This window comes from Triturus cristatus, chromosome 8 (assembly GCF_964204655.1).
Source record: "Triturus cristatus chromosome 8, aTriCri1.1, whole genome shotgun sequence".
Taxonomy (NCBI): Eukaryota; Metazoa; Chordata; class Amphibia; order Caudata; family Salamandridae; genus Triturus; species Triturus cristatus.
Window position 1 is genome coordinate 1544429374 of NC_140591.1, and position 12189 is coordinate 1544441562.

The following is a 12189-nucleotide window of genomic DNA, read 5'->3' on the forward strand; positions in this document are numbered from 1 at the left end:
TTAGTAGATATAATAGGCAGATGTGGTCAGATATAGCACCTTTGCTGGCTCATCTACCAGAGGATAAGAAGGAGGAAGCGGCCGCCATTTTACAAGATGGAGCTAGGGGGGCTTCGAAATCCATAGACATTGCGATGGATTTGTCTTTGGTGGCATTCAGGCAAATGGCGGGTGCAGTGGCACTCCGAAGGCAAGGATGGCTTAAAGCCACTTCTTTTAGACCCGAAGTGCAAGCAAAAATAGTGGACATGCCGTTTGACGGAGAGAACCGCTTTGGAAAACATATAGATGATGCCCTCCAAAGTATCAAAACGGACACTGTGCATGCGTTGGGGTCGCTTCAGCAGGGCAGGTTCCAGTCATTTTGGAGAAGAGGATCTAGAGGACAATATAATCAAAGATCTTCTTACCAATCCAATAGATACCAGCCATACAATCAGCACGGGTATCGCCAATTTTCCAATCTTCAACAATTTCGATCCTCAAACACCTATCCGCAACAGCCCAGAGGGAGGTCTTCTGCGAGAGGAAAATCGCAACAATCTAATAGACGACCGTGACTCTGTCAAAGCGCCCGCCACATGTTCAAACGTCAATCATTACCTTTCTTCCTTTTATCCGGCTTGACTGTCGATAACAGACAGATGGGTATTGGACGTAATTCAACAAGGCCATACCCTGGAGTTCATACAAAAGCCTCCAAATCATCCTCCTATACGCTGGAAACAAGAACACCTATCAGCCCTCAAGGCGGAAATGTTATCCCTTCTACCAAAGGAAGCACTAGAAGAGGTTCCGCGCCTTCAACGAGGGAAAGGCTTTTATTCGCATTTCTTCTTAATAAAGAAAAGACACATCAAAATGGAGGCAGGTAATGGACCTGAGAGGTTTGAACAAATTTATCAAAAAGAAATCTCTTCGAATGTTATCTCTGCAGGAAATACTCCTTGTCTGCAAGGGAGATTTGGCATCCCTGGACCTCTTAGATGCTTATTTTCATGTCCCAATTCATATAAATCGCAGAAAGTTTCTTCGTTTTATGGTGGCGGGCGCCATTACCAATTCAAAGTATTGCCTTTTGGTCTGAAGTCGGAGCCAAGGGTCTTTACAATATGTATGGCGCCAGTAGCGGCACATGTAAGACTTCAAGATCACCAACTTTTCCCTTATCTAGACGATTGGCTCATAAAAGGTACTTCGTTCAGGGAAACCCAACGCTCTCTACAATGTTGTATGGACCTTTTCAGTCGTCTGGGTCTGAGAATCAATCTAGAAAAGTCGCACCTCATGCCATCGCAGTCCCTTCAATTTCTGGGAGCTATAATTCGCACAAAGGAAACAAAAGATTATCCCTCAGAGGAGCGTATTCAAAAAATCCTAACCCTGGCGTCGCATATGCAAATAAAGTGTGTTTCAGTGAGAATCTACAAATCATTGCTGGGGATGATGTCTTCCTGTATTCCCCTACTTCCCAATTGCAGACTTCACATGAGGCCTCTTCAAGACAAACCATGCATTCAGTCTCAAGGATCCATCGAAGATCGGATAGTTATCACTCCTCAGATCCTAAAGGCCCTGTCATGGTGGAAGGTCAGAGATCCTTTAACAGAAGGACTGACTTTCGAACCGCAGAGTCACAGTTTCGTGATGATGACGGATGCTTCACTACAAGGTTGGGGAGCGCATCTCCAAGAACTCGAAATTCAGGGTCACTGGTCAAAACGCGAAGCGCAACTTCACATCAACCTGCTGGAGCTAAAAGCTATTTTCTTGGGATTTAAAAGCGTTTCTCCCCAGAATTCACGATTCGACAGTACTTGTCAAAACAGACAGCTCAACATCGATGTTTTACCTTCTAAAACAAGGGGGTACAAAATCAAAAATCCTGTCGAAACAAGCGCAGGAAATTTGGAAGTGGCTTCTTATTCACAAAATATCACTTCAATTCCAGCATGTACCAGGAGTGGACAACACAAGAGCAGATGTTCTGAGCAGATCGCCCAATGTTTCTCACGAGTGGGAATTGGACCAAAGCCAGCTTCTCAGAGTATTCCATCTATGGGGCACTCAATCGCTAGATCTGTTCGCGAATTGCCACAACTCAAAATGCAAACACTTTGCAAGCAGGTTTTCACAAAAAGGTTCGTGGGGCAATGCTTTTCAGATGTGCTGGACTGGGACGTTTGCGTATGTATTCCCTCCATTTCCGCTAATATTGAAAGTGTTGAGAAAGATTAAATCTGAACCATGCCATTTGATTCTGGTAGCCCCAGCATGGCCGCGACAAGCTTGGTTCTCCGAACTTCTCAAATTATCAGTGGCACCCAGGATACAATTCCCATTAGTGCAGAATCTAATCACAATGGACAACAGTCAAATTCTTCATCCAAATTTGAAATTGCTGAACTTGTCAGCATGGAACCTCACGAACATGAGTTCCAATCTTTGAATATTCCTCGAATTCCGGGATATTCTGTCACGATCACGAGCAATCTCTACAAATAAAACCTATTCGGCTAAATGGAAGACATTTTGTCATTGGTGTGCATCTAAAAATCTGCATCCTTTTCACGCCGCCTCGGAACAAATTCTTCCATATCTTTTAAATTTGGCTAAATCTGGACTGTCTCATATGTCTATAAAAGTGCATTTGGCCGCTATCTCAAGGTACACGAGAGTTCCTGACCGCCCATCTCTTTGGTCTCAGAGTTATAAAAGAATTTCTCAGAGGGCTCTTCAGCATGTTTCCCCCGGTGCAACGCCCAGTAGTTGCTTGGCAGCTTAATACGGTTCTTACACAGCTCATGAAACCGCAGTTTGAACCTGTACATAAGGCGGACTTACAGTTTATCTCATGAAAAACGGCCTTATTATTAGCTCTCACGTCGGCAAGAAGGGTCAGCGAAATCCAAGCCTTCTCAATTGCAGAACCTTTTCTACAATTCCGACAAGATAGAGTTCTCCTTAGAACGAATCCAAAGTTCATTCCTAAGGTCCCTTCCAATTTCCATCTGAATGAGTCTGTGGTATTACCTACATTTTTTAAAGACCCTTCATCATCTGCAGAAAGAGCACTACACTCTTTAGACATTAAACGGTGTTTGAAATTCTACATCGATAAAACAAAATCTTTCAGAAAAACAAACCAGCTTTTTTTGTAGCCTTTTCTGGTCCCAGGAAAGGTCTGGCACTCTCCAGATCTAGTATTTCAAGGTGGATAACTTTGGCGATCTCCTTGTGTCATGTCAAAGCTGGAAAACCTTTACAAGCCAAGGTGCATGCGTATTCTACAAGAAAAATGGCAACTTCTATGGCTCTATTTGCAGGGGTGTCTTTGCCGGACATTTGCAGAGCAGCGACGTGGAAAAATGCGCACACCTTCACTAGACACTATTGTCTAGATGCAGCATGGAAAAAGGATGCAGCAGTGGGACAGGCAGTTCTACGTCATCTATTTCAATAAGGTATTTATCAAGGTGTGTGTGTGTGTGTGTGTGTGTTAGGGTGACCAGACGTCCCGGTTTTCCCCGGACGGTCCCCGTTTTTGGAGAAGTGTCCCCGTGTCCCAACACTTTTCTCCAATTCAATGAAATGTCCGGGTTTTTAAACAGTGTCCGGGTTAAACATACAAATGTCCCGGTTTTTCATTTGTTTCGGTTGTTTGAGCATGCGCGTGCATGCTCTCTTTGCACTGATTAAAGCGTGACGTTTAGGTGAGCGTTGTAGCAGGAAGGGAAATCGGGCTTTGAATGGGATGGGGGGTGGGGAGAGGTGCTCCTTTCATTCCACAGCGCGAGGTTCAGCCTTTGAATGTGACCTCTGTCTCCAGGCCGAGAAGTCAAAGGATGCAATCTGCATACATTCACACCTGAATGCCGGTCACTTAGGGTGCTTCCAGAGATACCTTTGTTTTGTTAATGCAGCGCTCCTGCTCCAACAGCTACTGATGGCGGTGCGTCTTTGAATGTCTTTATTTTGTAAAAGCCTACTTGCAGGACCTGCTTATATCCTTGTTTAGAAACAGTAACCTGTTTGTACTTTGTGTCCAGGGCCGGCTTTAGGGCGGTGCGAGTGCCACCGCACCGGGTGCTGGCTTCCTGGGGGCGCCGTGTTTTAAAGTTTATTATGCTTTTGAAGCACCTGCTGCAGCGTTTCTTTACCCCCAGCAATTACCAGGCCTCACATAAATGTCAAGATAACTCGTGTGATTAATAATCTTCCTGGAGAGAGATCAGCATTTTGTATAGTTGAGGTTTTGACTTTGGTGAAGTTAGTGTAGAGGGTTAACATGCCTGCTGCAAAGAACCTGTACCAAGTAGATTACAGAGTGCGTATGATGTAAACAGATCAGCAGATTACTGCTTTCAAAAGAGATATCCTTTTGTTACTTGCAATTTATAACTTAAAGTCCTGATATAGAATAGTGAGCTATTAACTTTCATCCTAGAACTGCATACACACTGCAAAGTATACATTATTAGAGCATTGATTAATGTTGCAAAAAGGGATAATTTGGCTAGAAATCGATTCTTATTATTAAAGAAAAATCCCAACCATGCTGTTTCTTTTTCGACTCTGCGTTTGTGCTTCTCCACACAAAGCACTCTTAAACTATACTGCCTACCAGTATGGATGACATGTGACTCCCTACACTTTTAGTCCTTTGGCTTATGTAACATTTCCTATACACTGATTACACATGCATGATTGATTGTCTCTGTGTAATGTGTGTGTGATGCGAAGTGCTCGGACACCCTACACTGGTATGAGTGGCACTATATAACTAATTCAATGCATCTGAGAGAGTGTGGTTATGGAGACTTGGTCACTGTTAAAGGGTGCTAGTGAGAGAATCCGTGGTGGAGGTGGTCTTGGGGGGGCGCCAACAAACACTGTCGCACAGGGCGCCACCAGCACTAAAGCCGTGGTCACCAACTATAGCAAATGTTGAGGCAAAGTCTGTTTAAATGGAATTAATGGTTACAGCCAATAAAAGACCTCTGATTTGTCGTCTGTAAGCTTCATCTCGGTCTGTGGAGGGAGCTGTCATTATAGTCCCTTTTCTATGTCCATGGCAGCTGTCAAATAGTCCTACCTTTATGTCGATGGTTACTGCAAACCGTAGTCCTACTTCTATGTCTATGACCTGTCCCCGTTTTTTGTTTTGAGAATCTGGTCACCCTAGTGTGTGTGTGTGTGTGTGTGTGTATATGTATGTATATATATATATATATATGTATGTTCTGGTATACATATTGCAAATGTATACATGTCGTCTTAACTAATTATTTTTTTCTTGAATATTTTGAATACTGTTATGTATGTTCATATTCTAGACAGAAGAGCAGAGCCCACAGACTATTTGGGGTTCTATCCAGGAAACGCAGTTTGTTATAAGTACTGCTCGCTATTCTGATGCAAGCATGTGAATCTATGAAGGATTGAATACTGGAGAAAAAACTAGTTACTTACCTGTACTATGGTTCTCCAGTATTATCTATCATAGATTCACATGCGGCCCGCCCGCCTCCCCATTTCTCAGGTAGAACCCCTTTTTCTCTAGATATATCCTTGTCTCTCACTTGGGGTTGGAAATCTGAGGTAGGATAAATCTGCTGGGGAGTGTGATGTCAGGGCTGGCAGCTGATTGGCTGAGTTTTGGACCAAATAATAATGAGGTTTGGTTACCAAATATTATGATTCCCTATGGGATTTTGCTATGCAGTTTTTTCTAGTATTGCTGTAGTCATTCTGTTACCGAGAGACTCCCACCATGACGACAGGGAAGATACAATCATGTGAATCTATGAAAGATAATACTGGAGAACCATAGTGTACAGGTAAGTAACTCGTTTTTTATGGGCGCCCCCGGGAGCCCCGGCATGACCCTAGTGTTGGTGAAAGGGGGTGGGGGACACCTTCTCACTAGGTTCCCCTGCTCGATAACAGCAGCCGATCCTCCCCAGTCCCGTTTGCCAGTCGGGTGGAGCCACCACAGCCCCAAATCCGCACACCAGGTCCAGGGGCCTCCGTTGGGGGGGAGGGAGGCCTTCAGATCTCGCCTCAGTTCCCTCACTCACCGGGCCGCCGGGGATCTGGATCGCAGCGCAGTCCTGTGGCCCAGCATCTCGTCTGCACTCCGGTAATCCACTCTGCGCCCAAGTTGCCGGTCGCCTTCAGTACAGGGGGCTCAATTCGCAGCGGGAACGTCTTCTCACCAGCCGCCAAGGTGCCCGGACATGGGCCCCAGCCCCGCAGATGGTGGGCGCCACCATTGTGACTCCGGTGCGGTCAAGAGGTCCGGGTGGAAACCGGCCGTCGTGCTGATTTCTTTAATTTCCCTTGCCACTGGTGTCTATTTTGGGCTGCAGTGGAGTGCTGGCAACAATTTGCATGGATGGATGGCTGCTGATGGTGGCGGATTCCAGAGCGGATGATGGAGGGGTCCGGAGCACTCTTAGAGTGTGACTGTCATCTTGACGCTCCAAGCCACACCCTCCTCAAAATCAGGATTTAACGTTATCTCTAGTAACTTTAACTTGTGCCCTAAGGTAAATGTAAGTTGCGATCCCACTCTGCACCATCTTTTCATCAATGATGTCATTTCAAATTTTGCAGTGATATCAATGATGTTATAGAACATGTTATGAGTGCTGTAATATATGGGGTAATTAGCTGTGCATGACAGAGGCGCGAGTTATAGTTACCTAAGAAGTTCCCACCACATCTTGTGATTCGAAAGACTTCTTTGTACAAAAATAACTTGGAAAAATATCTGAGCCCAACACTAGATGGCAGGAGTATGCTAAGCATGTGAAGCTACAGAACTACACTAAGATCAGATGCTTACTCTGCTTACAGTACACGTAGGTATTTATCTATATGGATATCGACCTTACAATCAAAAGATTTACATCTCCTAAGTGTACTTTACTCCGATACATTCAACACTGAATAGATGACTTCGTCTGACTAGCTCAGGAAGGGGGATCTCATGGGTGAAGGAGAGTAAAAAAAAAAAAAACACATTGGTGCCACAGACTTGGGATAAATGAAGGGTTGGAAACAGTGGTGTGTTAAGAATGCTGCAGAATAAGGGCTTATGGGCTTTTCCCACATAAGAAAAAGGCAAATGAGAACGTTATAGAGGGCGAGGAGGGGCGATCCTGCATAAATCGGGGAGGGGGCTCTGGTTCCTTGTACATATAATATGCAATCAAGAGCATTAGTTGTTTGGGTGTTACTGCCATAGTCATTTTAATAGGAAGGTGCTAATTTGAAATTTTTGATCTTTGTTAGGGACTCCTACTTTGTCAAACTTGAATTGTTTTCAATTGCGATAAATACATAGGTCAGCCTTGTGCACTACTTGCCCAAATGGCCTTTAGCCAAGCGTCCCATGTGCCACTCAGTCAGACTGATATGTAGAGTAGAAAAGCATTTTGAAATTTTTCGCTGCAATGCCACAAAATATTAACATAGTGGTATACCACAAGTGTTGAGTTTTCCTTAGTGCTGTTTACTGCACATGAAAGCAAATGGTACACATTTGCTAGGGGAGCTTTAGCAGAGGCACATGCACTGTCACGCCTAAGAACTTCAACCTTCCCCTGGCTAGACCACCTTTCATGGATGAGCAGGAGACACTGCCTTTGTTCAGTTTCTCTGGCTGTTGTGGGCCTTGAACACAGGCTTTAAATGTGTTCAGAGTACCTTGGGCATGTGAGCTTGGGCTAGATATTGGCATATCAACTCTTTGATATGTGAATGGTTCAACAAGGCAAACTGCCACATTTGGTTTGCAAATTGAATCACTTGGAACACCTTCTAGAATGGGCTTTATCGTATGCCTACCCTCTTGTATGTAATTGTTACTTATCAGTGTGCCTTGCTTGCAACACTTGCAAAAACAGTTGATGGACAGAATGCAGAACAATGTCATACATTCACCCCAGTACAGAGATCTGGGCCTAAATCCATCGTTTTTTGCTCGCTATGCCATTCCAGTTTGAACCCAGCCATATGCAAATCAGTCTTGACGCTGTGCCTCATGGGAACAGTCCAGCCCGAACTGCCAAGCCAGGTCCTCCCTGGACTGGAAACAAGCATCCTAGGACCGGTTTCGGGGTTTCACCCCTCTTCAGCCAGGATCCCCTTTGGTATCGCTTTGTTCGCCCTAAGTTGGCAGGGTATGCCCAGACGTGGGACCCTTGCTCACTTTGCCACTGGATTCAAGATAGCCTGGCTGAGGAGGGTTATGAACCCGAAACCGGTCCCAGGATGCTTGTTTCCGGTCCAGGGAAGACATGGCTTGGCAGTTCGGGCTGGACTGTTCCCATGAGGCACAGGGTCAGACTGATTTGCATATGGCCATGTCTGAACTGGGGTGGTGGAGTGAGCTAAAGAATGATGATTGATTAAACCCAGATCAGTTGACGGGGGGGGGGGGGAGGGGGAGTGTTTGATTTGCTCAAACGCTCCGTCTATCATCCCCTTTGGTATCGCTTTGCTTGCAACACTGGCATCTTCTGGCCGGGCTTGGCTGTATTGTAGCCTGTGTGTTCCCTATTTGGCTGCAAGACCTTGCACTCAGCGAAGTTTCATGTCTCATGTTTCCTTTTCTACCTTGTACAGGAAGAAGCTGTATCCGTGGAGAATGCAGCCAGTTTGTGGCCTTCCTGCCCAGCAGTCCGCAAGTCCTTCACAGAAAATTTACAGTAAGTGGGAACTGGAGATTGATCCCTTTTTATTAATATTGAGCCAGAGGAACACTGAAACCTTTAGGTTGATATTATTGCTCTACATTTTGCTGCGTGCTGGTAGATGTTGCTAGTCAACTAAATGTAATTTACTCCATTAATCCATTACAACCATGGGGATTTCAAGGCAATGTTTTTTCTGCTCCTGTTTCAGGAATGGCACACAGGAGGAGGATCTGAAGAACCGTCTTATGCAGATGGACTCCAGTTTGTCCCCACGGCCAGGGAACCAGCCATGTCTGAGCCGCGGTGCACGCATGGTGATCACAGCAGCGCGCTCTGGCAGGCGTTCCTTCCCAGCGGGGCCAAACGCAAGTCCAGACTCTCCCAAGTCGACTTCCGGCGCAAAACGGAAAAGTGACACTCCATTGGAAGAGCAAGGTGCAGCGGGCACGAGCCAGGAATCTTTGGGTAGGTCCCAGCATGTCTGCTCTATAGGTTTCTCTTGATTAATAAAACTGCAAATATTCAGGCTATTGCAGCAGAGGTCAATTGATAAACCAAACCTTGAAAAGATTCAGTAGAAGAAACGAGAAGTGATATGAAATGAAATGCAGTTGGTCAAATAATATTTCAAATTTACGATTAATTGCACATGTGACAAAAGGCTATGTATGTACAGAACGTTACAAGTTAAAAACAGAAGTGAATTGTTCAACCTTTTCCTCCAAAACGGTCTTCCCACTGCCATTATCTACATGTGCGCTTAGCCCAGCATCACTTTTTTGCTCTTCCTTTCCCTTGCAGGCTCCGAACCGGATACATCAGTAACTCCCCCAGCGAGGAGAGGCCGGTTAATACTGAGACGGAAGAAGATACCTGGACGTCTCGGTGCTATAGGAAGGTAACCTGATGAAACATTGTTTTCCATCTGCTGCGGTGACTGCGATATGCTCCCTGGAGGGCTGTACCTTTTAACGAGCACCTAACGTGCGTGCCTTTTTGTCCCTGTGGGGCTGTCTTCCACGTCACATAGAACTTGTGCGCATTGTATGGTGCATTTTATTTGGACTTGTACTAACTTGATCTGATGCCAGATTAACACACCTTGGCTCTTTGCTCCTCATCCCCACACGTGCAGAAGGGACCCATGTGCCATTATCCATAGCTGCTCATCTTTGAGGTTTCATGCCGCAGACACTGGACTTCATTGGCATTTCTCCAAACTGCCTGCTCAGTATGCCAGATCTGTTGCTCTCCTGAACAACGTTCAAGTGTGACTCCTGTCCGGTTGGGTCAACTTCTGCCGGGTTGGGTCAAGTTGGAGCATGTACTACTGAAGCGCCTGCCATCCCCCCCCCTCCCCTTTTTCAGAATCCTATGTGTGCCTTTCCTCAAACTGAGTTGCGGTCCTACCGTTTTTAATAATACAAAGTGTTTACTGTTGCCAATTTACTGTTCTGTTTATTGCCTTTCAGCTAAAACCACCTCCTTTCTCTCTATGCCCTATTCTAGGATAGAGGTGGTGTGAGTTGTCACAATAAGTTAATTCCTTTTTAACTTTCACCGGCTCCTTAATTATGTACTCCTCCTACTTCCATCAGCCAATCAACCTACCAATAAAATACCGCTTTAGAGTTGGTTTGTGACTTCCACAACGGAGACTAAGTGTTCTTCTTTACACTCTTCTCGTTGTACTGATTTCCGGTATTGGTGGTTTCTGCCAGGCTCCTGACCTATCCATTAGATTTGGCGGAAATGACAGTCCAGTCTGTCTGAAATAGTGCAATCCTTTCTTCTCCTTCGTCCACTCCCCCACCAAAGACCATTATCAGGACAATAAAACAGACTGCGGGAACCAGTGCCTTGTTGTTGTCTCGTCCGGTGGGACACACTTTATCTGTGGCCTTAGATTTTGTATGTCAGGTGGTCACTGCAGTGAGCACATCTGTAAACATTTCTCCCTAAACTTGAACCCACAGGTCCTATTTGTCTGCCTCCCCCTGGTCTCGGCCAAGGGTATGGGGAAGAGCAAGACATAGAGGATGGGGCGCTATTCCCAGCAATAGGAGGCCGGCAGTGATACACATGCCTAGGGAGGAGGAGGAGGAGGAGGAAGAAGAGGAGGAAGAAGATGAGGATCAAATAGAATGCGGCAGCTGCCCCATATGCGGAGGTGAGTTTCTCTGCATAGGAAGGTGGAGGGACCTCTTTGAGGAGTATGTGTAGTGGCATATGGAACAAGAGGACAGAGGCCCATCTTGTTTGGTACTAATGTGTGTGTGCTATCTCTTAGTACGGACACAGAAGAAATATATATTTTCCGATTGTGGAGAGAACTCTCTTTTTATGGCTAAGTTGTTTGGGTTCTTTGCCATGGCTCAAGTTGTTTGAGCACAGTTGATTTCATGGCCACATCTGAGGTGTCCTTTCAGAAGCCCAGCCTGTCTTCCCAGGAGAAGTTACTTTTGCATGCAAAAATCCTATTGACTTTTCATGATTTTCTTTACATAACTGGATTCTCTCCTGGTTAAAATGATCTGTCTGAAACGCACAATTGAGCACTGCATTCTTTGTGAAGCAACTTTATTTACTCTCCATGCTTCCTTTAATCTCTCCATTTTCGCAAGCCTATTTCTAGCAAGGGTGTAGAAATTAAAAGAAAAGCAATTGCTACCACTCATTTTGTTCCTTGTGATCTAGCTGTCGAGTATTGTCATAACCGTAAAAAATAATTTAGCAGTATAGGAGCTAAAATTTAGCATCGAATACTAAAGGGGAGAAAGGCTAATGCCGCATACTATGTGCTTTGTACTAGAGCCTAAATAATGTTGCCCTGCTATCCTTTCTCCAAACTTCTATTAATTTTATCTTACTTTACCCTTCCATTATTACAGTTGGCATTTACAACAACCTATTTCGTCCATTCTGTTCCCCAACCTTTAGATCTCCTGCTGCTGTTCAACCTTTCCATTTATTCCATTTCATTCGGCAGCTTTTTCTTGAAATTTTTCCCCACTCAAATGTAAGTAAATGTTTGTGGTGTTACCCGAAGCCAGATCTTTGAAAAATCAAGACTGGCCAAGGCAGCAGTGAATATAGGTTATGAGCGGCTTTCTCATTTTTATATTTTGGACTGTGGTGCTACATTTTGCGGCACAAAAATGCAAATTGTGTGTCGAACTATTGAGTTTTTTGCAGGCTTATTTTCTTGATAAACTTTGACATAGTTTGTCTTGTGGTTTAAGTTTTCATGGTTAAGCAGTACCATTTGCTTCATTAATAATAAAGGTTTCTTGAACATGTGAACCCTCCGGGACGCTTGGGCTGATAGATCAGTGATACTGTTGCCTTTAAATCTTCTTCCTCGCACTTGTGTGGACTGTATCCACTCGCATTCAGTAACTATCTAGTAAAAAACATTTTCCACCTACGATATTTACATTTCTAAAGTCCTATCTGTTTTTTTTCTTAGCATATGAAAACTTTA

The 12189-nt window shown here is 44.7% G+C and overlaps 1 protein-coding gene across 4 annotated transcripts in view; it reads left to right on the forward strand.

Moving 5' to 3' along the window:
- The window catches only part of XNDC1N (XRCC1 N-terminal domain containing 1, N-terminal like), a 105075-nt gene that overhangs the window by 65926 nt on the left and 26960 nt on the right, over positions 1–12189 (forward strand). For 3 of the 4 annotated variants that reach the window (XM_085623435.1, XM_085623437.1, XM_085623433.1), the window contains 4 exons: positions 8635–8717; positions 8914–9170; positions 9507–9603; positions 10682–10875. In XM_085623435.1, coding sequence (XP_085479561.1) covers positions 8635–8717; positions 8914–9170; positions 9507–9603; positions 10682–10875 — 631 coding nt within the window. Of the gene's footprint in view, positions 1–8634; positions 8718–8913; positions 9171–9506; positions 9604–10681; positions 10876–11645; positions 11725–12189 lie in introns of all 4 variants that reach the window. The other variant, XM_085623436.1, reaches the window with a different exon arrangement.